Source organism: Mesoplodon densirostris, chromosome 19 (assembly GCF_025265405.1).
Source record: "Mesoplodon densirostris isolate mMesDen1 chromosome 19, mMesDen1 primary haplotype, whole genome shotgun sequence".
Lineage (NCBI taxonomy): Eukaryota > Metazoa > Chordata > Mammalia > Artiodactyla > Ziphiidae > Mesoplodon > Mesoplodon densirostris.
In genome coordinates this window covers 9,931,529-9,958,180 of record NC_082679.1, presented here as the reverse complement: position 1 = coordinate 9,958,180, position 26,652 = coordinate 9,931,529, and the positions used below count along the sequence as shown (strand labels likewise).

The 26,652-nt window shown below is 52.7% G+C and overlaps 2 protein-coding genes across 5 annotated transcripts in view; one reads left to right on the top strand and one right to left on the bottom strand.

Moving 5' to 3' along the window:
• The window catches only part of MARK4 (microtubule affinity regulating kinase 4), a 30,514-nt gene extending 16,412 nt beyond the window's left edge, over positions 1-14,102 (top strand). For 2 of the 3 annotated variants that reach the window (XM_060085514.1, XM_060085513.1), the window contains 8 exons: positions 234-333; positions 1,707-1,816; positions 1,923-2,082; positions 4,590-4,807; positions 7,217-7,320; positions 9,517-9,795; positions 11,111-11,155; positions 12,795-14,102. In XM_060085514.1, the coding sequence (XP_059941497.1) occupies positions 234-333; positions 1,707-1,816; positions 1,923-2,082; positions 4,590-4,807; positions 7,217-7,320; positions 9,517-9,795; positions 11,111-11,155; positions 12,795-13,131 (1,353 nt within the window). In that variant the 3' untranslated portion in view covers positions 13,132-14,102. Of the gene's footprint in view, positions 1-233; positions 334-1,706; positions 1,817-1,922; positions 2,083-4,589; positions 4,808-7,216; positions 7,321-9,516; positions 9,796-9,938; positions 10,019-11,110; positions 11,156-12,794 lie in introns of all 3 variants that reach the window. The other variant, XM_060085515.1, reaches the window with a different exon arrangement.
• A 3,381-nt stretch (positions 14,103-17,483) lies between these two features.
• Positions 17,484-23,852, bottom strand: CKM (creatine kinase, M-type). Of its 2 annotated transcripts, none has more exons than XM_060085517.1 (7): positions 23,660-23,852; positions 22,595-22,749; positions 21,887-22,019; positions 19,863-20,034; positions 18,790-18,913; positions 18,185-18,374; positions 17,484-17,662 (listed from the first exon to the last, which is right to left on the bottom strand). In XM_060085517.1, exons 1-7 carry the CDS (start codon positions 23,850-23,852, stop codon positions 17,484-17,486), a joined length of 1,146 nt encoding a protein of 381 aa, XP_059941500.1. The 2 variants fall into 2 exon arrangements, with proteins under 2 accessions (XP_059941500.1, XP_059941501.1); XM_060085518.1 differs by having other exon boundaries at positions 21,887-22,012; positions 22,588-22,749; positions 23,660-23,792.
• Between the last annotated feature and the right edge of the window lie 2,800 nt (positions 23,853-26,652).

Sequence of the window (26,652 nt, the reverse complement as noted above, 5' to 3'; positions counted from 1 at the left end):
TGATGCGGAGGAGGCAGGGTGGCTTCAGGAGGCTTCAGCTGGGTGGGTGAGGGATGGGGCGAGGAGGTGCTAGCTCTCAGGAAGCTCTTGATTCTGGGGTGCTAGGCCTTGGAGGTGGGGGCGGGGCAGGGCAGGAACCCCATTTGGGGGCCTGCGTGGGAGGTGGGAAGCTATATTTTTCCCAGTTCCTTCTGACATCTCTCCCCTTCCTGTCCCACTCCCCATTCCTGTAGCAAATCATGAAAGACAAATGGATCAACATCGGCTATGAGGGTGAGGAGTTGAAGCCATACACAGAGCCCGAGGAGGACTTCGGGGACACCAAGCGAATCGGTGAGGGTCAGGGGGAGCAGGGCCATAGGCCGCAGAGCCAGGGGTAGGAGCTTCCCAGCACCTACTCCTCTGGTTAGTGTATCACAGAAGTTTGCAAGGCAATTGGGGAGAGCAGAGAGGTCTGGGCTCCAGTCCCCGTGCCGCTACTTTCTAGCTGTGTGACCCAGGGCCAGTGGCTTCCCCTCTCTGTGCTTTTGTTTCTTCATCTGTAAAACGGGATGATCAGAGGGCCTATCTCATAAGTTTGTTATGAATAGTCAATGAACGAATTTATATAAAGCACTTACATCAGGCATGTAATAAGTGCTTTTGTGTTAGCTTTGACTATTAAGACACAAGAAATCACAGTCACTTCCAGAAGAGTTTGGTCAAAGCCATCAGTAATCAGCATGTTTGAGAAAAACTCCCACCTTGGCACATGCCTCACCCTCCACCCATTTGGTCCCAGTCCCTTCAGCCTGGAACCCTCGAACATTTGACCCCAAAAGCATTAGCCCTGGAAGAGCCCCTTAGGAGCCATCCAGTAACCTTCATTCTACAGCTGAGGAAACCAAGGCCACCATCAGATCTGACTGTATTAATAGGACTTCCTGGTTGCAAGTAACAGAAAACCCAAGCCATTCTGGCTTAAACCAGATAATAATAACAGGTTGAACCATGTGAAATTGCCATTGTAATAGCTCAAAAATTGTTAATACCAGCAATTTCATGTGTTCTAACCTAATAGTGATGTTATTCATTCACATAACTGAAAAGGCCAGGGTATATCAGCCTTCAGGCACAGCTAGATCCAGGTGCTCAGAGACAGTTGTTAGGGATCTTCTCAGTGGTGGCTTCTTTCCCAGGCAGCTCTCCCCACCAGGAGCAAGCTGACAGCAGCATATCTTGGCGGCCTGGACACCCCATCAGGAAGAGAAGCCACTTTCCTAATGTTCCAATAGAAGCCCTAGGGCGGTGCTCATTGACTACCCCTGAACCAGTCAATTGGACTTTGGGGATGGAACACTTTTATTGGCCAGAACTGGGTCATATGTCCACCCTAACCAATCACTGTGGCTTTGGGTATGGATCATTCTGTTGGCCATACCTGGGTCATCTGCCCACCCTGAACCAATCAGTATGGCCTTGGGGATGGGACACTCTGATGGTCCAGACCTGAGTTATATGCCTGCCCTTGGGGCTTGAAGCAGGCAGGAGTCAGCCAGGTGATCTGAGCTGGGAAGAAATGTTCTTCCAAGGAAAATCAGGGTGCTGCTGGCAGAAGGAGGAATGGATACTGGACAAGCCAAAGAGCAGGCGTTACGTGATGCAGAAACGAGTGGAAGGGAAGGATCTGGGGCGACTGAATCTCCTCTCCATCCCCCCTCTCCCAGAGGTGATGGTGGGTATGGGCTACACGCGGGAAGAAATCAAAGAGGCCTTGACCAGCCAGAAGTACAACGAAGTGACCGCCACCTACCTCCTGCTGGGCAGGAAGACTGAGGTCAGAAGGCATCAGGGACATTTGGGATGCGCGATGCCCGGGGTGGTGGGACTTCTGGGACAGAGGGAACAGGGGCTGAGGTTCCTCGTCTGTCATCTTCCTGCAGGAGGGTGGGGACCGGGGCACCCCGGGGCTGGCCCTGGCACGGGTGCGGGCGCCCAGCGACACCACCAATGGAACAAGCTCCAGCAAAGGCACCAGCCACAGCAAAGGGCAGCGGAGTTCCTCCTCCACCTACCACCGCCAGCGCAGGCATAGCGACTTCTGTAAGTATTGGCCCCACACCCTCACATGCCATCCCTGGTCCCAGGGCCTCGGACCTGCATTACATCAGGGTTCTCTGGCTGGCAAGCAGGAGAAACCTGCTCGAGCCAACTGCAACAAAGGGAGGAATGTCTTATAAAGGTGCAGGGACATTGCGTGAAATTTGGAGGCAGTCAGGCTCAGTAAGGGATTAGAAACTGGAAAAGCAGCCAGACCCAGACACTCTGTGTCTTGCTTCTTCTCTGCTCGTCTGTTTTTAACTTTCTTACATATCCTGCCTTATCTTTTTCCCAGTCTCTTAACTCCTTACAACTCAGTTTTAGAGGCCAACTCAAATAATACCTGGAATCTCTTTGGTCCACTTGATATCAGGGTCCAGTTGGGATTAATCCACTTGACTAGGACACAGGATGACACATTGTACAAAATGGCTGCTGAGAGCCTGCCCTCTGGCCTCTCCTCCTTACTTACTAGTGGGAAGGGAGTGGGCAGACACCTGATTATATCCCACATTCTGCAACTAACATATATCTCATCCCCTGCAGAAAATAGACCCACCACCACTACCACCACAAATGAGACATGGGAACTTCCAAGAGGTCTCTTACCTATACCCTCATCAAATGTTAATCATCCCCACTATTTTTTAACAGCTTTATTGAGATATAATTCACATACACTTAAAGTGTTCAGTTCAGTGGCGTTAATATAGTCACAGATTTGTGTATCCTTCACCACAGTCAACTTTAGAACATTGTCAATACCCCATAAAGAAACTCCATAACCCTTATTCATCTATTTCAAATCTCCCATCCACCCCAACCTCCAGCCCCTGACAACTACTAATCTATTTACTATCTCTGTAGATTTTCTTAGTCTGGACATTTCATATGAATGGAATCATACAGTATGTGACCTTTTGTGACTGGATTCCTTCACTTAGCATCATGTTTTCAAGGCTCATCTGTATCGTAGCAGTATCAGTGCTTCATTTCTTTTTATGGCCGAATAATATTCCATTGCATGGATATACCATATTTTGTTTATCCATTCATCAGCTGAGGGTCATTTGGGTTGTTTCCGCCTCTGGTTACTGTGAATAGTATTGCTGTGTACATTCATGTACAAGTTTTTGTGTAGATCTATGTTTTCATGTCTCTTGGGCACGTACCTAGGAGTGGAATTGCTGGGTCATATGGTAACTCTACGTTTAACAGTTAAGGAACTGCCAAGGTGATTTCCAACTTTCCGTTATTTTTGCAGCCCTACTTCTCTCTAGGGGTGAAATTCTTTACTCTGGGACGGGCACTAGTACAGGGAGAGGGGAGTCAGAAGCTTAGCATCAGTCCTGAGCAGAACCTGCTTTGTTCTGGATGGTCAAGCCGTTCCCCTCCCCTGGATCTCCTTTTCCCCACCTATAAATTAGCGAGATTGGCCCAGAGAGTCCCTAAGAAGCTTGTGACTCCAACAGCCTACGGTTAGAACATGGTAACCTTTAAAAATAACCCACATGGAGACCTTCTGGGTTCTGGGGTTCTTGGGATAAAAGATGGTTTATGAGTACCCTGTGTCTGTCATTGTAGAGCTTGTTATGGTTCTGGGACTTTTGCGCATTAAGTTTCCTGAGGATTTAACATGCAGAAGTTCTGACTCTCTGAAGTTCTAGAACATGTTTAACCCCCGGGTTCTAAAACTGTAAATTCCCAAGATGTTCTAAAGGACAAAATTTGTTTTGTTTTGTTTTTGAAACTGTTACACTCACATCCTTCAAAACTTGATAGCGCAGGAAGGGTAGATGGTAAAAAAGTCTTTGTCCTACACATATCTCACAGCCCCCAGTCTTCCTTGGAGGCAGCCACTATTACCGGTTTTATATCAATTCTTTTGGAGAAGTTTCATTCATATATAAATATATAAAGAGACAGATGTGAAAAGAAGGAGAAAGAAAAAAAATTTTTAATGGATAAATACAATATTAATATATTAATATACTATAAAGATATATTCTCCCCTTTTAATAGAAATGATAGCCTTTAGGCAACATTCATTTATAAGCAAGTATAGATAAATAGATATAGTTAAACACTTTTCGCCCTTTTTATACACATTATAGCCCACTGTAGACCTCATACCTTGCCTTGCCTTTTCTACCTCATAATCTATCTTGAAGATCTTTCTGTATTGGAACATTTTTTGTAGTTGCATAGTATTCATTGTGTGACAATATTGTGACCTACTTAGTTATCCCCATATTAAGGGGCATTTAGCCTGTTCCCAATCTTTTGGCCTGAAAAAAAAAAGAAGGATGCAGTGAATAACCTGTACGTGTGTCATGTCATTTATGTGGAGCTTCTGGGTCAGTATATATGTTGTCACTTAGATATTATCAGAATGGCCCACGCAAAGGTTGTAGCCTATGTGAGGAATTCTAAGGTTCTAAGGATCATCTGGAGTAGGTTCTGGCTTTTCCAGGTGACACCAACCCTAAACTGTCCCCTCCCTCTACCAGGTGGCCCATCCCCTGCACCCCTGCACCCCAAGCGCAGCCCAACCAGCACAGGGGAGGCGGAGCTGAAGGAGGAGCGCCTGCCAGGCCGGAAGGCGAGCTGCAGTGCCGCGGGGAGCGGGAGCCGAGGGCTGCCCCCCTCCAGCCCCATGGTCAGCAGCGCCCACAACCCCAACAAGGCAGAGATCCCAGAGCGGCGGAAGGACAGTACGAGCACCCCTGTGAGTGGAGGGGCTGGGGGATGGGACCAGGGGTGCCACCACCTGTGGCGCAGCCTATCGCTGCCACCTGGGTCACATTTTTCAGACTCTGCTGTTTCCCATCCTGTTCCCCAGACCACCACACAGGATTCTTTGTTTTATCCATTCAGTCGTTCACTCAACAGACATTTATTGAGTGCTCTCTCTGCCTAAGCTTGTACTTGATTCTAGTGTATAAATTAGGATTCAGTGTCAGAAGGAAGTACTCTGTGCTTTCGACGGGAAGGATTTAATACGGGGAATTAGGTGTGGTGCTTACACAATTGTAGGAAGGGCTGGAGGGGCAGGCAATAGACAAGACCTACAAGAATGACATATTGCCACAGCAGAATTGGCCCACCAAGGGAGCTGCCGCTTCTGAGGCCACCTCTAGCTCTGTTGAATTCAAGAACATGCAGTCATGGCTGCAATGCAAGACTCAGAAACTTCAGTCTCCAGAAGAAGATCCTCTGCTGCCCAGAAGTCTGGAGAACCGGCACTGGTGCCCTGCTGAAGCAAAGACCCTCATCTCACGGATTTGCCTGTGTGAGCCCAAGTCAAAGGGGGCAAGAAAGTGGCTGCCACCCCTTTTCCACCTTCCAGATCTTCATGAGTGCAAAGATTGGCAGAACCCATTCATATCCAGAACCTGGGCTGCAGAGGAGTTTCTGGGGAATGTAGCATTTGGCTTTCTTGCTTCTACAGCTCCTTAGAATAATATAATAATATAATACAAGCTAAGGGAACCATCATCAGAGACAAGGGTGAAGACAAGTTACAGGAAGGTGGTCAGGATGCTGAAGCTACATAGACCAGAGTTTGAATTACATTGATGAGCTGTGTGACCTTGAGCAAGTAACTTCCCCTCTCTGGGCTTCACTATTCTACCCTGTGAAAATGAGCTCATCAAAGAACTTGGGTTGTTGGGAGGATCTTGTACAGTCTTCACACAGTGTCTGGCTCAGTAAGCACTCAATGAATGAGAGCTGTTGTAATTGTTGAAATAAACCTACACTTTAAGAAAGTAGAAAAGGAACAGCAAATTACCCCCTGTACCGCACGCCCAGCAAAGCAGTAGAAGGAAGAAAATAATAAAGAGAAGAAAAGAAATCAATAAAGGAGAAAACAGATGTACCCTAGAGAAAAATCAAGAAGCCAAAGTCTGATTCTTTGAAAAGATTAATAAAATCAATGGACCCCTAGCGAGACTAATTAATAAAAAAGTACATAACACTGTAAATCAACTATACTTCAATTTAAAAAAATAAAGAAAAAATACAGCAAACACAAAATTACCACTATCAGAAGTGAAAAAGAGAACTTTGTTCTAACATAAAAAGGTAGCAAGATGGTATTAGGAACTGCTCTATGCCAATAAATTTGACAACTTAGACAAAATGGACAAATGTCTTTAAAAACACAGTTAACCAAAACTGACACGAGAAGAAATAGAAAACCTGAACAGTCTCAACATCTTCCCATAAAGACAACTCCAGACCCAGATGGCTTTAAGCTGGTGGAAGTCTTCTTCCACACACTGAAAGAAGGAATAATACCCAACTTAGGCAGACTTCCAGAGGGAAGAAAGAGGGATTGCTTTCCAACACATTTTGTGAGGCAACAGAATCCTGATATGCCATTCCTGTCCTCGGAGAGCTCCATGCAGTAGGGGGTGGGGATGTATGTGTGAACAGATACGGTCAATCAAAGTGATCAAGGCTGTAGCAGGGAGTGCAAAGATGGTAGCTGAGTCAGCCTGGGGCCAGGGCGTGGATACATTATGAACTGACATTATGAACTGACACCTGAAAGATACCTAAGAGTGAGTCAGAGGGAAAGGTAGGAGGAATATCCAAGCAGATAAGACAGCATGTGCAAAGGCCTTTATGAGGAGAGACAGCCTGACATGAATATGTTTTTCAAAGTTTGACGTGGCTAGAGGTGGGGGAGAGCTGGGAGAGGAGAGGGGGGCGAGGCTGCCCCCTGGGAACCTTCCCTGACCTTCTCTCCTCCCAGCTCCAAGGCCTTCTATGACTCTCAGCCTACATGGCTGGGATGGCCCACTAACCCTTCATGTCTTTAGCCAAAGTACAATAAACCACCTACTCACTTTCAGTTCACACACAGGCCCCTGCCTCGTTCCTTTTATCTTTCTTTATTTCTTTATTATTATTATTTTTTGGCTGTGCCTTGCAGCATGCGCGATCTTAGTTCCCCCACCAGGGATCGAACCCAGGCCCCCTACATTGGGAGCACGGAGTCTTAACCACGGGACCGCCAGGGAAGTCCTCCCTGCCTCGTTCCTAATGAGGGAGGCCAGAGAGGGTAAACGGGGGGATTAAGGGGTGTCCCTTTGCTCCCTCACTCTCCTCCTGGCCTTGTCTCCTGCAGAACAACCTCCCCCCAAGCATGATGACCCGCAGAAACACCTACGTTTGCACAGAACGCCCGGGGGCTGAGCGCCCATCCCTGTTGCCAAATGGCAAAGAAAACAGGTATGGAGGGAGGGCAGCAACAGGGAGGGGGCAGTGGGGTGTAGGTGAGCAGGGCCCCCCTTGATCTCAGATGATAGATGCGGGGAGGGGTGCCATGGGGACTGGGGAGTCTGTGTCTGCCCTTCCCTTGGCAGAATCTACCCATGTCCTGCGTCTCCCAGACTCCCCTGAAGATCCTCCACCCTTAATTAATTAGTCGTCAGCACCAGGAAAGCAGTCTGCCCCATTCTCTGCCTACGAGCCTTGGGAACCTGAGTTGATTCTTTTTCGTTTTTTTTTTTTTTTTTGAATGATCCATTTTTAGAGCTGGAGAGAAGCCCCAGATTGTCACAGCTTCAACATCCTCTGGTTGGCTGGGTTTCAAACTTCTTTGCCTGAGTCTGTTCGGTCTCTTTCAGCTGGCATGTGAGGGAAACCAGTACAGACTGGCTGGAGCATAAAAAGGGAATGAATTGGTTCACATCACAGTTCAAGTCTGGGAGTGGGGCAGGCTTCAGGATAATGACACTGCCGCCCACCAGGACTGACAGGCATGACGCCGAGGTGCACTCTGGGAAGCACCTGATAAACAGATGCAGGTGTTACTCTTTGGTGGGGCCAAGGTAATGGAGTGGTTGAGGGCAGTGATTCTGTGGCTACTCAGCTCTGAGTTTGAATCTTGCCTCTTAGCTCTTCGGCAGGTATCTGAGCCTCCATTTCCTCCTGTGTAAGATGGGGCTGATGTTCTCTGCCTCCAGACCCTATTAGAGGGATCCAGTGGAGATCAGGTGTGTCCTTGTACCTGGCACAGGGTCTGAGACACAGAAGGCATTTGATGAGTACGAGCTTTTTTTCTGGTTGTTAAATAAAAATAATAACAGCCAACATTTTTCAAGCAGTAACCATATGCCAGGCCTCTGTACATTAGCTAGTTGAATGCCCCTAACAATTCTATGAGGTCGATCCTGGTATCTCGATTTTACAGCTGAGGAAATGAGGCATAGATAGCTTAAGTAACTTGTCCAAGGCCACATAGCTGGTAAGTCAAGGAGCAAAGATTCCAGACTGACTCCAGAATGTGTACTTGTAACCACTATAATATATGGCCTCCCAGTTCTGGCCGAGAGATAGTGTATAGTTAGATTATAGATTCAGGAATGAAAAGACCCCAGAGTGCAGTGGATGAGATGGAGGTTTAGTCCTCTGTGATGCAACCATCCAGAGGTAGGAGGCAGGGTCCTCCAAGGATTCAGGACCAATCTCAACATGAGGCTCCAGCTCTGGATCTGAGGCCACTGCACCAGTTACCACTATTTCCCAACCAGCAAGTAGGGTGGAAAGAAAGTGGAGTGCAAACTGCTTTCTTTTTAGAGGCATGACCCAGAAATGGTACAAAGCACTTCTGTTTATATTCTATTGGCCCGAGCATGGTCACATGACCACCCCTAGCTGCAAGGGAGGCTGGGAAATGTAGTATCTGGCTGGGCAGCCATGTGCAATGTTCATACTCTAAGGGGTTTGGTCACTAAGAGTAAAACAAGGTGTATGGATTCTGGGAGCGAGGTAGTGGTATCTGCCAATCAGGGCTCCCTCTTTGAGATCCAGGCTCGTCCTGGCTCCCTAGGATAGAAATTGGAGGTCTGGCTCCTGCTGTCAGGACTGGGAGCCTCAGAGGGCCTAGAGGAGGGTCCTGGGATAGTGGAGCCACCTCTGTCCACACAGCGTCTCGAGAGAGTTCGGGAGAGGGTGCCTTCCTCTTTCTTTTCACCTGTTGAAACGTTTTCATAATGAATGTAGGTCCCCTTGATGTTCACATCTATTCCTTTCCCACGATTGAATAGTAGCAAAGTGTTTGCACAGTTGGTTTGGTTCCTGAGGTTTGGATGGCAAATAGCAAGGGATTCATCCAAAAATGAATCTGAATCTATTCAGTTGCCGAGTTTGGAGAGAGGAGAATTGGGATGGGGGCAGATTGGAGGGGGCAGAGTTTAAAGAAAGGATAGTTTGAAGGAGGGATGACTTAGGAGTTGAGACGAGGTGGTAAGACAATACTAGGGTTGCCCAGCGCACAGCCTGCACAATGTACACAGCAGCCCTGTCTCTGAGCTCCAGGTTCCTAGAGGTTTCTGATCTCAGGAATGACCAGTGGAGAAGCAGGGGCCTGGGGACTTGGCCTGCCTCAAGGCCCCACCCTGACTTGTACCTCTCTGCCCACAGCTCGGGGACCCCACGGGTGCCCCCCGCCTCCCCCTCCAGTCACAGCCTGGCTCCCCCATCAGGGGAGCGGAGCCGCCTGGCACGCGGCTCCACCATCCGCAGCACGTTCCACGGTGGCCAGGTCCGGGACAGGCGGGCAGGGGGCGGGGCAGGTGGGGGCGTGCAGAATGGGCCCCCCGCCTCTCCCACGCTGGCCCATGAGGCCACACCTCTGCCCACTGGGCGGCCCCGCCCCACCACCAACCTCTTCACCAAGCTGACCTCCAAACTGACCCGAAGGTGAGCCCCACGGGATTTGGGGTCTGGGGAGCGGGATGGGGGGGCTGACGGGGCCTAACCTGTCTTCTGCTGTACTCTGCCTCTGTATCCCCACGTCTCCTCCTCTTCCTCCGTCACCCTTCACCTCCCTCCTCACGCTGCAGGGTTACCCTCGATCCCTCTAAACGGCAGAACTCTAACCGCTGCGTCTCGGGCGCCTCTCTGCCCCAGGGATCCAAGATCAGTAAGTCCCCTCCACCCTCTGCTTTCACCGGCTCTGCGCCTCTCTCTGCATGTCTGACCTGTGTGCGGGCCTGGCGGGAGGGGGTGCTGTGAGTCGGGTAGGGGCTCTGGTTGTGCATTTTCTCACTCAGTTAATAGACAAGAGTCTGGCCTCTGGAGCCAGACTCTCGGGGTTCAGACCCGAGCTCTTCTGAGTGCCCTTAAGCAAATGACCTAACTTCTCTGGGCCTTACTTTCCCCTTCCCTGAAGTGGGGATAGTCATAACCGTACCTTCCTCATAGGGTTGTTGTGCGGTGAGGTATATCACTAAGTGAGGTGATGCACGGGCTGAGCTTAAAATCTTGCCTTGGAAAATGCTTTATAACTATTTACTATTACTATTTTTTGAGTGTCTACTGTGTGCCTGGCACCATCGTGGGCCCAGAGTAAAGTGAACAAAAGGGATAAAATCCCTGCCCAGGACATTCTGCTAGGGGACCCAGACAGTAAACAATAAATAAGTAAAATATATATACTGTCAGGTAGTGACAAGTACTAAGGAGAAAAAGGAAGCAAGGAAGGGGGGGTCAGGGGTGTGGAGAAGGGAGGGTGCAGTTTTACATGGGGCAGGCCTCACTAAGGAGGTTTCATTTGAGTACAGCCTGAAGGGGTGTGTGTGTGTGTGTGTGTGTGTGTGTGTGTGTGTGTGTGTGTGTGTGTGTGTGTGTGTGTGTGTGTGTGTGTGTGTGTGTGTGTGTGTGTGTGTGTGTGTGTGTGTGTGTGTGTGTGTGTGTGTGTGTGTGTGTGTGTGTGTGTGTGTGTGTGTCCTTCTATATGTAGGTATGTGTCTCTGCCTACCCCACGCCCCCTCTTTTGTCTTCCAAATCCTTCAGTATCTTTCCTCCAACCTGCACTAACCATTTCAGATGGGGCTTCCCTTCTGGGCATGGAGAGGGAGATCAAATCCTGACTCCCAGCCCTCCCCAGCCCAGCTCCATGCAGCAGGGAGGGACCAGGGCTGAGGCAGGGGCTGCCCAGAGTCCTGGAACCAGTGGGTTGAGGGAGAGGCCCCTATGTCCAGATTAGACACTTTTCCCCCCTCCCCTCCCCTAGGGTCACAGACGAACCTGAGAGAATCGGGGGACCTGAGGTCACAAGGTGAGTGCGTGCGCCTCCCCTGAGTGCCACACCAGCCCCTCCCCTTTTGCCTGTCTCAGACCCCTCTTGTGTAAGTACCTCTCCTCACCCCCGACCAGACCCTTAGATGGGGCCCAAGCCTCATCCTCATCCTCCAAGGCCAACTTCCTGAAATGTCCCTATGACCCTCCCTTCTCTGCTGGCTCCTCTTACCCACCCCCGCCCCCTTGATTTCCTCTCATTTCCACCTCCATCCCTGAGCATTATCCCTTGACCATCTTTAACTTCAGCCTCTCCCACCTCTAACCCACTCCTCCCCCTGTTGACACCACACCTCCTTTCCCCTCTCATCCAGTGAGGCACAAGGGTTGCCAACAGCTCTGGGCCATTGTAGAAACCCTAGTGGAAATAAAGAGCCAACCCAGCCGTTCCAACAGTCCCAGGACCGAACTTCATTGGCTGGAAATGGGTCACATGTCCATCCCTACGCCAATGCCTGGGATCAGAAGGGTGGAGTATTCTGATTGGTCATACTTAGTGGTATGCTCATCTTTGAACCAGTCACAGTGACCACGGGGGTTGCATGCTCTCATTGACTGGAAGTGAGTCATGTGTTCACCCTTGTGTTCGTGCCCCACCTAAACCAGAAAGACTAGATCTGCAGTGCTTCTCAAGGGGAGCACTCTTGGTATTTTAGGCGAGACATTTCTTTGTTAGGCAGGGCCTTCTCACACATTGCAGAATATGTACCATTCCTGACCCTCCTGCCCAACCTAATAAATGCCGGCATTGCTCCCACCCCAAGACATTTTAACAATCAAAAAGCCCCCATAGGGGCTTCCCTGGTGGCGCAGTGGTTGAGAGTCCGCCTGCCGATGCAGGGGACACGGGTTCGTGCCCTGGTCTGGGAAGATCCCACATGCTGCGGAGCGGCTGGGCCCGTGAGCCATGGCCGTTGAGCCTGCGCGTCCGGAGCCTGTGCTCCGCAACAGGAGAGACCACGACAGTGAGAGGCCCACATACCGCAAAAAAAAAAAAAAAAAAAAAAGGCCCCCAGAAGTTTCCTAATATCCCTTGGGGGACAGTACTGCTCCCAGGTGAGAACCCCTAGTCTAGAGTAAGGTAGGTTGGTCCTTCAAGGGAAAATGATTATTACCAGAAGAAGGATTTATCAGTTAGGAGACAAGCTGAGCTGCTGTAGCAAAGAGACCCCAAAATACAAACAGGACTAAACTTGTCTCACACACAAACCCTGTGTCCAGGCCAGGCTGGCAGGGCCACTCTGTTCCATGAGGTCATTCACTGTGTTCCCAGGTCCCTAGAGCCCCGTCATCTTCACGGTCCAGGCTGGCTCATGCTGCGGCCTCACACGAGGTGGGACAGGAGAGTCCAGGGCATGCAGTTTCCTGTGAAAAGGGTGATGTGGAGTTGCACCCATCACTTCCATGCACATCCGGGAATTTGGAGACAAGACCACACCTGGCTGCAGGGGAGGCTGGGAAATGTAGTCTCCAGCTGATAGCTCTATGTACAGCTGATACTCTGTCACTGGGGTAAAAGAGGTTTTGAGGAGATAGCTAGGAGTCTGTCCCAAAGTGGGAATACTGGGTTACCTTCCTCTTCTCCCCCATCTTTAACCCCTAATATCTTCCCACCTCAGTTGCCATCTACCTTGGGATCAAACGGAAACCGCCCCCCGGCTGCTCCGATTCCCCTGGAGTGTGAAGCTGACCAGCTCGCGCCCGCCCGAGGCCCTGATGGCAGCTCTGCGCCAGGCCACGGCGGCCGCCCGCTGCCGCTGCCGCCAGCCACAGCCGTTCCTGCTGGCCTGCCTGCACGGGGGTGCGGGCGGGCCCGAGCCCCTGTCCCACTTTGAAGTGGAGGTCTGCCAGCTGCCCCGGCCAGGCCTGCGAGGAGTTCTCTTCCGCCGCGTGGCGGGCACTGCCCTGGCCTTCCGCACCCTCGTCACCCGCATCTCCAATGACCTCGAGCTCTGAGCCATCATGGCCCTGGGTCCCCTCCTCTTTTCCTCTCCCACTTCGCTTCGGCAGGAGAGAAAGGGGATCAAGGAGGGGATTCTCCCTTTGTCATCACTTCAGTTCCCTGAAATCTATCTGGGGGCAGAGATTGTCCCCTCTGCTGTTCTCTGGGGCCGCTGGGCAGGAGAGAAGAGCAAAGGGGCTTAACAGGGGAAGCTGGCACCTTCCTGGAGCCCCCAGCTCGTCCTGTCTCCCCTCACCCTGCCGCGGGGTACCTGAGGAAACTTTGGGGGCGGGGGGGCAGAAAGGGAAACAGGAAACTTCCATTCCCCCCAACAGCTCAAGAATTAGGCCTTGGGCAGGGGCAAGAAGAGTTGCTGAGCCTAAAGACTGGATGGAGAACTGGGGTGGGTGGGGTTGGGAGTGGGGGTCAGAGAGGCAGATTCCTTCCCCTCCCCATCTCCTCCTGCTCGAACCCCTCTTTTCCTGCCCCAGGCTGGCGCGGGGCACTTTGTACAAATCCTTGTAAATACCCCCGCACCCTCCCCTCTGCAGAGGTCTCCCGAGGAGCTGCCGCTCTCACCTCCGTTTTTTAAGTTATTACAGCCCCACCCTCCTCCTGTCAGCCCCTCACCTGCAGCCTGTTGCCCAATAAACTTAGGAAGTCCCCCCTCCCCCACGCTGACCCTGGGGTCTTCCTTCCCTGCCCTCATCTGCAAGTGAGATGAAGAGGAGGTGTGTGACTGGGCCAGTGGTTTCTCCTTTCTGGGCCTCGGTTTTCTCATCTGCAGAATGGGAGTAGTGGGGGTGTGAGGGTCAAGGATGATTGTGGAAGAGGGCAGGACAGGATTCGGCCTCATCCACGAGGCCCCAGTTCCTATATCGGACCCCCGTTCATCCATTCACATACCCATCCACATGTTATACTGGACTCTAAGCCACTTCTTACTCCAGCAGTACATTTATTCAATAAACAGTCATTGACCGGTGCCTACTCCATGCCAGGCCCAGTGTGGACACGAGACACAGGGAGCCCCTGTCTGTCGGGGCGGGGGTGGGGGGGTTCTGATAGGCACTAGAGAAACCATTGCTTTGGGGGCCACAGAAGAGAAAGTGAGGGGGTTTGGGGAAGGCAGTCCAGAGGAACTGGTACCGGAGTTGGGCATTGAAGGATGAGTAGGAGTTGGCCAGGTATTGGGTATGCCCTGGGCACAAGCCTAGATGTGGAAGCGCGTGGTATAGCTCAGAGAACTGTGGGTAATTTCAGGGTGGCTGCTATGTTGGGGGTGGGTGGAGAATTAGCAAGAGAAATGCTGTATTAGGACTTGTAATCCATCTACACTTAAGCAAAAAGGTGTTTGCTCATCCCATAGGCCAGGGGTGCCTGACTTCAGGTACATCTGGATCTAGGCAGCAGGCAAGCTCACCTCTGCTTTTTTCAGTGTGAGTTTCATTCTAGTAGTTTCACCCAGTAGGCGCTCCCTGATGGCAGTGATGACCCCAGCAGTTCCAAGCTTTCATCCTTCCAGCTTAGTTGCTGCAGCAGAAAGTCTGCCGATCTTAAGTCATGTGGTCGTCCCTGGACCAGTTGCTGTGACTCTGGAGTGGCCTGTGCCTAGAACTGGACTTAGAAGGGGCTCCCCAAAGGAAAGTCAAGAGTAGGAGCAGGAGAAGGGAAGTGGAAGCATGATAGACAAGCAGTAGAGGGCTGTCCAGTGCAGAAGGGCGGGGCTGCCTCACCCAGGGCCTTGTGGGCCAAAGGGAGCAGGCTGGGCTTTCATCCGAGGACACTGGGGAGCCATGGAGGGTTGCACGCAGGGAAGAGGCTTAGTCAAACTGCCTCAATTGCCCATTTAGAGCATAGTAGGGTCAACTGTTGTATTCTTCATGGAGCTGACAGGAAAGTCAAATGAGAAATGAAGGGTGGTAAAGATTAAAGAGTGGCCAGTGTTGAAAAATTCAGAGTCTGGGGCAGAACCAAAGTCCTGTCGTGAGTGAGGCCAGAATAGGACTCTGCTGAAAGGGAAGCGTTTACAGTTGAGAGGGTAGAAAAATGAGGTGTGTGTAGGGGGAACCAACCCTGTCACGAAACCTCAATCCCGGAGGGCTTCCTTTGTGCCCAGCCCTGTGCTGGGGACACAGTGGTGACCAAAACAGCCCCAGCCCTGCCCACACGGAGCTCACAGTCCAGTGGAGGAGACAGCCGTGTCCTCAGTGATCCAGAGTGGGCAGGGCTGGTATGGGGGAGTCCAGAGCCTGCAGGAGTGCAAAGGGGGAAACTGCCCTAGCCAGGGAGGGCTTCCTGGGAGGAACAGCTTGGCTGTGACGGAGAGAATGATGAGCAGCTAACCAGACATGGTGGAATGTGGGTCACGTGTTCTAGGCAGAGGGAACAGCATGTACAATGGCTGGGAAGCAAGAGAGCATACAGGTCCTTCAAATGACACGACTTGAGTGAGTATAGAGTCACTGTGAGAGATGAGGCTGGAGATGCTGGCAGCGCCTTGAAGGTTGTGGAGAGGTGCCTGGGCTTTGTACCAAGGGTACTGGGGAGCCATGGCAAGGTAGTGAGTAAGGGAGAGGCAGGGGCAGGTTTGTGCTGTGAAGGGAGGGAAGGAATCAGGTCAGAAGACTAGCGAGGAGGTCAGGACCGGACAGAAGGTGAGGAGAGAAGGGGTGGACCTCAGCCTTATGAGGCAAAATGGGCGGGACAGGCATGGTAGCTGACAAGTGCCTGGACTCTGGATTTGGCTGGCTCAGACCTTACTGGCTGGAGTGTGTGTGGTCTGTGTGGCCTCAGGGGTGGAGCTGGGATTAGTGATGGGATCTTCATTTGGGGATAGTATTGTAAAGGGCATCCCCATGTCTAACAGGCCCTGCATGCCTTGACCTTTGGGGTCTCTTCTAACCTTTCTGTTTTGGTAATCTCTCTGGGAACTCTGATGTGCCCAGGCCTCAGTTTCCCTTCTGGAAAATGGAGAGATTTCTTGATCTCTAAGGGCCCTTTACCTATGTGACAAGGTTTGAAAAAGTGCCTCCTCCAGGTCCCTGGGGGCTCTGTCTTCTTAACTCTGCCTCACCTTCTGAGGCCTTTGTCTCTTTAGGGCCCCATGTGCTATGGCCTAGCAAATGGAGGCCTCAGCCTATTGGGTCAAGTAGAAGTGATTGACGTGGCCAGCACCCAATACATGTTCAGGTGTTTCTTGACTTCTATTACCTGCTCCCACACGCGACCCCAAGGGTTCTTCCTGCTCTTTTCTGGGACCAAGCTCTCCAAAAGTCCTATCCTTAAAGACTTCACAGGTATGCTCTGACCCAAGCCCCAGTCTGGAGGAGGAGACAGCTTGGGCAGACGTTAAGGTGGGAATTGCAGGTGTAAGGAACAAAAGAGTATATAGAGGAATCATGGGAAAAGAGCTAGAAGGATGAGCCTTCAGCAAATGGTATGAATTTGTTTGGCCTTGAAGAATCGCACTTAATACGAGGGCGTTCTAGGCGACGTGGGGAGCCATGGCAGGTTCTCGAGCAAAGTAAGGAAAGTTGGAAAGACTGGTAGCAGCTCTAGAGGGCTGAAGTCAGATCGCACAGAAGGAGGCCAGTGAAAAGCATAGTGAAGTAGACAGTGATGAGATGCATGGGAGGTCTCAAACCGGAGGCCGGGGGGCCAAATTCAAGTCTCAGACATTTTCTTTGGCTTCCGTTTCTCCCTCGCGAGGACCCTGTGTTTGAGATCTGAGCGTGAGTGATTGGGAGCCGAGGTTGGGAAGGGCCCAAGCTCGGCGGTGTGACACTGGACCACACCTCTCCGGGTCTCAGATTCCCCATAGAGCTTTGTAATGTTTGGATTAGACTCTGTACCCTAACTTTGCCTCATTTTACAGATGGGATAAAGCATGTCTAGCCCTAGGACATTCCTAGAGACGGCAAACCGCTTCGAGGTCACACAGCAGCCAATTACAAAAGTCTTTCCTCCTCCTCTTCCTCCTCCCCACCCCCTCATAACTATCGCACACAACGCTAAGGCCACCATTGCTTTTATTTGTTGCTTTGAGCGGAGAAAAATCATGACCCGCAGGTGAGCTCGGGTTCTCTCCATTAGCCAGAGCGCCTGATGGTGGGCGGAGCTCAGGGGAGGAGAGCATAAGGGAGGTTATTCATTGGCCAGAACCCAGAGGATGGAGCCCATTGGTTGGAACTCTGGTTGGAACTGGAACGCGAAGGAGGGTGGATAGAGCCCCGGGTAGACTAAACCTTTATAGGCGCGACTCCGGCACAAAGGGGCGGGGCAAAGGATGAAGGGCGGGCCTCCGGTGGGCCGGGTCCTCCCTTTGGCTGGGGCTCCAGCAGTCGGCGGCGGGCGGGCAGTGCGCCTACTTCTGGGCGGGGATCATGTCGTCGATGGACTGGCCCTTTTCCAGCTTCTTCTCCATCTCCACCATGAGCTTCACACCATCCACCACCAGCTGCACCTGTTCTACCTCCGACGAGCCCAGCCTATCGGCGTTGGACACGTCGAACACTGAGCCCACGGCGGCCGTGTCCACGCCACCTGCGGGAATAGGAGGCCGGGGCTAAGGAGCGAGCAGAAATGCAGGAGCGGGGCCCAGGACGCAACCCCCGTGCCAACGGCGACTGCCGCATGTACTGAGTGAGTGCCTACTGTGTAAAGGTTAAGTGTACGCAGTTTCCTAAGCGTCTGTCTATTCACGGGCGCACATCTCCGGCTTTAGGTACCTCACCCCTCGACCATCCAGCACTGTGGGTAACAGAGTTGAGCTCTGGAGCCCGGCTGCCTGGGGTCGAATCCTGACCATCCTCCCCTTTACAGATGGGAAAGTGAGGTCCCTAGGCGGCCAGGGACATACACAGTGTATATTAATTATATAACCATGATGGTATATTGACTTATCTTGAGATAAGGCGTGCTGATGCCTAGTTGCAGAGGAAGGAACTGAAGCTCACAGAAGGGCAGCCCTTGCCGACCCCCAGAACTCGTGGGGATGCCCCACCTCCCCTTCAGCCGCCGCAAAGGGCCAGCCCCAGAAGCCGCAGGAGGGGATGTGGGCCGCACCTGTGCCCCGCTTCTGCAGGCGCAGACGAGTGAGGATTTCCTCGAATTTGGGATGCTTGCTCAGGTGCGCTAGTTTCACATGCACGCCTCCACGCAGCCCGGTGCCCAGGTTAGATGGGCAGGTCAGCACGTAGCCCAGGTGCTCGTTCCACATGAAGGGGTGGCCGGCTTTCTTGAAGATCTCCTCAATCTGAGGTGGGGGAGAGGACCCTGGATCAGCGCCGGCGGGCGCCCCCAAATACACCCACAACCCGGACAGGGTTAGGAAGGACAGGGTGTGAGAATGTCAGTAGGGGTAGGATTCTGAGGGGGCGGGTCTGGAAGACCTGGAGGCACGAGATTCTGAGGGGAGGGGCCCGACAGCACAGGTGGTGGCAGGATTCTGAGGGGCCTAGGCTTGAGGACGCCGGGAAGGCGGGTTCTTAGGGGCGGGGCTTGAACATAGGGGTGGGGCCGGTTTCTCAAAGGGCGGGGCCTTGGAAAGCGAGTGGGGTGGGTGCTGAGGGGCGTGGCTTGGGTATAGGGAGGAGCCGAGTTCCGAGGGGAGGGGCCTCGGAAAGCAGCCTGGGTGGTCACGTGGAGTCACGCGAGAGGCAGGCACCCACCTTCTGCAGCCCCAAGCAGAAGCGGCGGAAAACCTGCTTCATGTTGCCCCCCTTCTCCATGGAGATGACTCGGAGGTGGTCCTCCTCGTTCACCCACACCAGGAAGCTCTTGTTGTCATTGTGCCTAGGTCGGGCGCAGCAAAAGGCTGAGGAATCAGCTCCGCGGGAACCCCATTCCCCTGCGTCTTGCAAACACATACCCACCGCTAGGGGGCAGCGGGCCTGAAGGGCAAGAGGTGGAAGCACCTCAAAGTCTCAGAAGCTAACACCTGTAGACTCTAATGTCACTGGACCTGTGGAATCTCGAATCCTGGGATCAGTGACTTTTAGGGTCTTAATCCTTTGGACAACATTATAGACTCTTAGAGTCTCAGAATATTTGAAAAACGGAAGCCAGGAATCAGAATTGATAAATCTTCCCATCACATTATGGCATCTCAGAAAGAGTCTTAGAACTGTAAAACTCTAGGATCTGGAAATGTTTGAAACCACTGAATCACAGAATCGGAAATTAGTGGAATCTAAAAATATTTAAAATCTTGAAATCTTACAACCTACACTCTCCAAATCTTTTGAAACCTAGGTCCTCAAAACCTTTTAAAATCTTTGACTATCAGAATCAGGGATTCAAAGATTCATGGAAAGCCCAGCTAGCAACAACAGCTGGTAATACAAATCATACTAATGGCCAATATGAGCACTTACTATATACCAGGCACTTTTTCCAATACTTTACATAAATTAACTCAATTAATCCTCACAAGAACCCCAAAAGCTATGAATTGTCATGATCTCCATTTTATAGATGGGGAAACTGGGGCAGAGACATGTTAAATCATGTGCCAAAGGTCACACAGCTAGTAAGTGGCAGCGCTGGGATTTGAATCCAGGGAGTCTGGTTCAAGTCTAAGTTTCAAGTTTCCCAAAATGTGACATGCAGACCACAGGGTGGGCAGGGGTGGAGGGCAAGATCATTCTGGATAACTACTGTTATGGTCTTGACTTTGGTGGAAAGTCATGGGAAGGCTGGAGGAGGCAGGGGAGAAGGGGGCCATAGGGCAGGGGGACCTCACCAGATGCCACGGGCATCGGGCCAGTCTCGGGCCATGCCTGAAGCCAGCAGCAGTGGGGACACAGGCTTGTCAAATAGGAAGTGGTCATCGATGAGCTGCTGCTGCTCCTTCTCTGTCATGTTCTTCAGAGGGTAGTATTTCCCCTTGAACTCTCCCGTCAGGCTGTTGAGGGCTGAGGGGCCGCAGGAAGGAGTGGTCAGCAGCCTGCCCCACCTCAAGTGGGGCGCAGAGACCCTGGGGACCCCACACTGTTACCCCTAACGGGCCTGGACCTTGGCCCTCTGGAGGTCCTAAAGGCGCCTAAACGCTGTGTCTAAACCCAAATTCATGACCCCTCCCCCAAACGTGCTCATCCCCTGTCTGCCCTGGGAAAACCCACACCAAGTGCTCAAGACAAAAAGCATGGATTCTCCCCTTCCCGCCACCAAGCCTCACATCCAGTTCACCTGCGAGCAGTAGTGTGCTGGTGCCCGCTGCTGCTGGCTGGCAGGACAGAGAGTCAAAGTCTCAGGAATCTGGGAGCCATCAGTAAACACTATTATAGTATTTATAGTATTTGTATATATTCATATGTATTCATAATACATAATAAATATGTATTATGTGTATAATAAATATATGTATATAATACATATACATAGTTTTATAGATTTTATACATTATTTGTATAATATACCACATAATATATCCTGTATCATATACTATATTCTATATTATGTTGTTAAAAATAAATTAGAAAAACTTACAATTAAATAAATTATAGTTAAAACATAGGGAATAAATACTCAGAACTATCACTTTCTAATGATTTTACTACACTTACTATTTTCTATGTTCTTGAAGTTATTCTCATCCATTGTATCAGTATGGTGGAAATGCTACATAACCATGTGCTACTGCACGTTGCCCCCCATTGCCCAGCTCTGTATGATGTCACGTGATTAGCTTAAAATTGGCCACAGTAGGAGAGTTTACACCAGAGAAATTGGTAGTTGCTGGCTGCAAATCAGGGCTTGTTTTTTTGTTTGTTTGGGTTTTTTGTTTTTTTGTTTTGAGAGCCAATTGTTAAACATTTAGCAGAACAGCACTGCCTGCCAGCCCTAATAGTTCTACCTCTACCTCCCAAACGTACCCACTCTTTCTCTCCATTCCATTGCTACCCCCTCACCCCCAACCCGGACAGCTGCAGTTGCCCCCTCTCAGCCTCTCTCCTACCTTTGCCCACAGTCTGCTCCCTCCACAGCAGCCAGGGGGATCCATATTAGTCTGAACCTGTCCCTCTGCTCACCACCCTCCCATGCTTTCCTTCTCCCACAGGGTCAAAGCCATAGTCCTCCCAACAGCCCACAAGGCTCTGCACGACCTGGCCACCCACACCCCTCTGACCTCCTCTCCTCCCCTCCCGCCATCAGCCACTCGGCTCCAGGCACACTGGTCTCCTCGCTATTCCTCCAACACACCTTCCCATCCCAGGGCCTTTGCACTTGCTGTTCCACCTGCCTGGAATCCTTCCCCAGGTTGGCTTCTTCTCGGCAGTCAGGTCTCAACTCCTTTCTAACGTAGTTCCCGCCAGTCATTCTGTGCCACAACCTTTGTTTCTTGGCTTCATGGCATTTTGGGATTATCTTGTTCTTTTGTTGGTTTCTGTGTTTCCTCTTAATCTCCCCACCAGGCTGACAGCTCTGTGAGAGCAGTGACCTTGTCCATCGTATTCATCACGGGAGCCCCAGCTCCCCACACAGCACCAGAACAGCCGTAAATATTTGCTTAATGGATGGGTGGACGGATGAATAGATGGACGAAGGTCAGGACCCTGGTGCAATTGGGTGTCAAGTCTTGACAGCACCCCCAGGCTTCCACCAGGGGTAATGCTGCCAGCTGTCACTCACCAAGTACTCATGACTTACCAAGTTCTTTCAGCGTTTTGGAAAATGGGGGCCCAGGGGAGTCCAGAGACCTGCCCACAGAGGAGCAGGGCCTCAGCTGGGGGCCCCCGGCCGTGTGCGGGGTGGGGGAGCTCTCACCTTCCACGGCGAGTTTCTCCACGGCTCGGCGCTCACCGCGGGAGCAGTGCGGTGGCAGCGAGAAGCCCTTGATGCTGCGGCCCGTGCGGACGCGGCTGCTGAGCACGTAGTGGGGGTCCAGGTCGTCTCCACCCTAGAGAATGGGTGCGGGGGTCAGGGCGGGGCGGGCCATCCTATGAGCCCTGCCCCCCTCCCCAGCGAGGTCAAGTCTCCCTCCAGGCCCTCCCAGATCTCTCAGGCTCCCTGATGCTGCCTTTGGCTTCTCCCTCCCCACTGGCCTCCCTCACCACCACCACCCCCTTCTCTCTCTCTCTCTCTCTCTCTCTCTCCATTTTTCTCTCTCCATCTCTGTGTCTCTGTTTCTCTCTCTTCTACATGTCTGTTTTGGACCTGCCTTCCTCTCTCCCTCCCTCTCACTCTCTCTCTCCCCCCCCACGCTCCCTCCCTCTCTCTCTCTCCCCCCCCCCCCCCGCTCCCTCCCTCTCTCTCTCTCTCCCCCCCCCACCCCCACTGCCCCCAGCCCCATCTCCTTGCCTGACTTCGTGTCTCTCTGTCCCTCTCTCTTCCCATCTCCCTCTGCGTTTCTCTCCATCTCTGTCCGTCTCCCTGTCTCTCTGGGTGTCCCCCCCACCTCCTCCCTCCTCCTCCTCTTCTCCTCAGCCCTCTCCCCTCTCTCTCCCACCCCTCCCTTCCCTGGGGGCAGCCAACCTTGAGGTTCTCATGGTTGAGGTCGGTCTTGTGCTTGTCGGTGGGTTTGTAGCCCCCGTGCCGGTCCTGGATGATGGGGTCAAAGAGGTCCTTGAAAACCACGTAGGACTCCTCGTCACCAGCCACACAGCCCACGGTCATGATGAAGGGGTGACCTGGGGGGGTCGGCGGGGAGGTCAGAGGCGCTCGTCCCCAGCAAGGAAGGCCTGGGCTCCTGGGTCCAGTGTAGACTGTGTGTGTATGTGCGTGCGCATGCAAGGGAATTCATTCGACACTTCTGGGTCAGAACTGAGAAGGCTGAGGCTTGGTATGAATGGGGAGGGAAGGCTGGGAAAGGTCAAGGTGGCATCTGGGGCGGTGAGAGGAAGGCTGCGGGCAGGACAGAGGAGAAGGAGTCTGGGGGGCCAGTTACTAAAAATATTACCATGTCAGAGTCCCCACATCATGGAATCTTCCCCTAAAAAATTTCAGAACCTTAGACTATCAGCCCCCACAGATAATAAGAGACTTGAAAGACCCTCTTATTTCCCAAGTGGGGAAACAGAGGCCTGGACAGAAAGGGCCTCTCCCGTCAATCACACCATGAGTTGGGGGCTAAGGCTAGAAGCTGGGCTCCTGCCCAGTTCCACTCGCCCTGGAGGGGTGTCCTTGGAGAAAGAAGCGCAGTGCTCATGATACCCCCTGTCAGAGTCTGAGTGCTCACTTTGTGCCAGGCACCGCTCCATGTGTACTGATGCCTATGTTTTCCCAACATGGGTGCCCATTTTGCAGGTGAGGAAACTGAGGCCTGGGAGATGCATTAGCTTCCTCAGGGGAGTCTCACATTATACTCCTGCAGATTTAGCGAGTGGTTTACCACGTGTCCCAAGCATTTCACCCTGTCCCAAGCACTTCACCCATCTCAACTCATCTGTTTCTCAAAACAGCCCCATGGGTATGGTCCCCATTTTACAGATGGGAAAACTGAGACCCAGGGAGGGGGGATCGAGGCCTGGCAGGCAACCTCCAGAGCCCCCCCCCCCCGCAGCCTTCTGGTCCCTGTGATGCTCCACCAAGGAGGCTTACCTGGGTTGTCCACACCTGTCTGGATGACATCGTCCAGAGTGAAACCAGATGGCGTCTCCTTGTCCCGCAGCTTCTTGTAGAGCTCAAGGGTCAGTACCTTGGCCATGTGGTTGTTGTGCTTGCTGAGGTCTGGGTATTCCTCCTCAGGCTTGAAGTTCAGCTTGTACTTGTTGTGGGTGTTACTGAATGGCATGGTTGCGGCGTGGGGGACCTGGTGGGCAGGGGCGGAGGGGAAGATTAGCTCACATCCAGTAGAGACCAGCCAAAGAACAGAGCCAGGCTCTGGGGTCAGGCAGGCCTGAGGGTCATTCCTGACTCCTGTGCTGTGTGACTTGGAGCCAAAGGGATCCCCTCTCTGAGCCCCGGCATCTCGACAGGATGTATCAAGAGTTTTGTGTTAGGATCTTAGCTCCACCGCATCGTGGCAGGTGACCCTAGACTAGTCACCTTGCTAGAGACTCAGTTTCTCCAGCTGGAAAATGGAGGGGGGAACCCCTCAAGCCAGAGTAGTAATCATGGCATGGGTAAGAGTGAAGGTTCTAGAATCAGACAGCCTGGCTTTGAATGCCAGCTCTGCCACTTACAACAAGCTGTGTGACCTTGGGTGAGTTGCTTAACCTCTCTGTGCCTGAAAGTACTCACCTGTAAAATGCGGGTATAATAGCCTTCACCTCATCGAGGTGTTGGAAGGATGAGTTAATTATGTAAAGCACTTGGAATAGTGCCTGGAACACAATAATCATTTTTTGGCTCAGCTATTATTATTGTTGTTTTTGTTATTTTAAACTGTGAGGAGCTGGTGAGAAGACAGAGGGTGTTGCCGGCAATGAGTGTGTGCGCAGAAAAGGGACATTCTCTCCATAAAAGTTCTTGGGTGCTCCGTCGAGGGGTGAGGGGCAGGGTGGGAGTGACGGCCGGGTGCCTGCCCCCACCTCTGTTTGCTGACCCCTCTCCTGCAGGGCACAGTAGAAGAACAGCTCCGCCTCTGAGTTTGACAGAACTGGGTTCAAATCCCATCCATGCCATTTCCGGGCTGTGTGACCCCAGGCCAGTGACTCAGCCTCTCTGAGCCCCTGTCCTCTGTGAACTGAACGTTCCCCATGGGGTTGCCGGGAGGATTCTTTGAGCTCAAGCATGTGGCCGGTCGAGCGCAGGCCCCAGCGTGGAGTTGGGGCCTGATACCTAGAGGAGTGGCTGCTATTATTGTTATTATTACTTTTATCCACAAGTCCTAGAAGGAGGAGGGACCCCTTGGTGGTGGTGGTAGGGATGGGATACTCATTCCCAGCTCCAGGAATGGGAAGTGGGTAGGATGGTGGGAAGGAGATGGGGACCAGGGTGAGAGGAAGGCCGAGGCATCAGGCCAAGGGGGATGGAAACCCACGAAAGCCTTTGGAGTTGACGTCCAGGGTTGGGGATTTATTTTTAGAGTCTGGCAAACTCCTCCTTCCCCGCTGCCAGTCCCCACATTCCAGGGGCTCGGCTTGCACCAAGTCAGCAAGCCAGAGACAGGTGGACCAGGGTGGCCGGGAGCATATGCATTCAGGCCATGGGGCTCAAGGGCTTTCCACCCAGAAAGCCCCCTTCAGAGCATGTCCCCACCCCTATCCCTGCTAGGGACAGGCCAGGAGAAGGCATGGAAGCAAGGTTGGTGAGCCCAAGAGACGCCAGCAGTCATAGCCCCAGAGCCACACACACACACGTCACCATGGACCCCCAGATCACACCGTAAACGGACGCACACTCGCACACCTCCAAGCTCAGGGACACACCCAGGATACAGGTACTCATGCAGGAGCTACGGAAAGTTAGACACAAGGTCACACTGTGTGGAACGCCATAGGGACCCACAAGGTCACCAACGCAAAGACCCCGCAGTCCCTGCCCTCTCAGAGACCCTGACAGGTGACACAGTTTATGGCACCCAGTTCTGGTGACAAACCATCATGAACAAGGCCTGGCCCGAAGCCCCGTGCAGGGGGTGACAGCTGGCAGCTGTCAAGACTCCTTCCCGTTCTGGGAACCCTCCCCAGGACCCTGTGCCGCAGAGATCACAAGTCACAGCCGGGAGTCAGGGGCTCACAGGTGGAGGGGACTCTCTGACACAAGGTCCACCTTGCCACACACTGACCCACCTGTGTGCAGGAGGACGTCGGGGAGGACACGTAAGACCCCTTCCAGAGCCAGCTTGGCCTCTGATTCCAGAGGAGGACCCCACTCTGGACCCCACCCCAAATCCCACCCCAGGCAGTACCTGGCTGTGCTGTGCTGGAAGGGGCTGTCTGTATCCCGGAGGCAACGCTGACCCGAAGGAGAGGCCCACAGCCCTGGCCTTATATAGGGGGGAGCCCGGGCTGTGCTATTGGCTGGGAGGGGCTGCACCCCGGGAGGAGGCTGGAAGGCAGCTGAGCCTCTCACCTCACCGCCCAGGCATCGTACCCACCCGGAACCCAGGGATGCCTTGCGCCCATCCCCATGGCCTTGTATGGGCCGCCCCAGGGTCTGGGCCCAGACCCCCCCCCCACCCCTGTCACCACCAAGCTGGTCCCCCGAGCAAGTGCTGAGTCGGGCTGGCGGGGACAGCTGGCCCCCCGCCGGGGCCACGGGATAGTGTCAGGAAATGTCTCAGGCACGCAGAAGCCACCCTCCCCTGGCCCTCCGCTAGGCCACCAGCCTCTCCTCAGCCCCCAGTGGCCTTGACCCCAGCAAACAGCAGGTCCTGAGCCCTAGCCCTGGGGAAGCCTTGCAATGACCCCTGAAGGTCAGGTATCTGGTTTTCCAGCAGAGGAAACAGAGATCAGAGAGGCTGTGTGATGTGCCTGCTGTCACCCAGCTACAGGGAGCATCTGACCAAAGCCGGGGTGGGAACAGGGGTGACCTGACCCCAGAAGCCTGTGCTTGGATGTACTTTCCTCCGTGGGAGCGGGTGGGAGGGAAACTGAGGCTGGGCTGAGTTGGGGCGGTTCTAACTCAAAGACAGGTTGGAGGCGGTG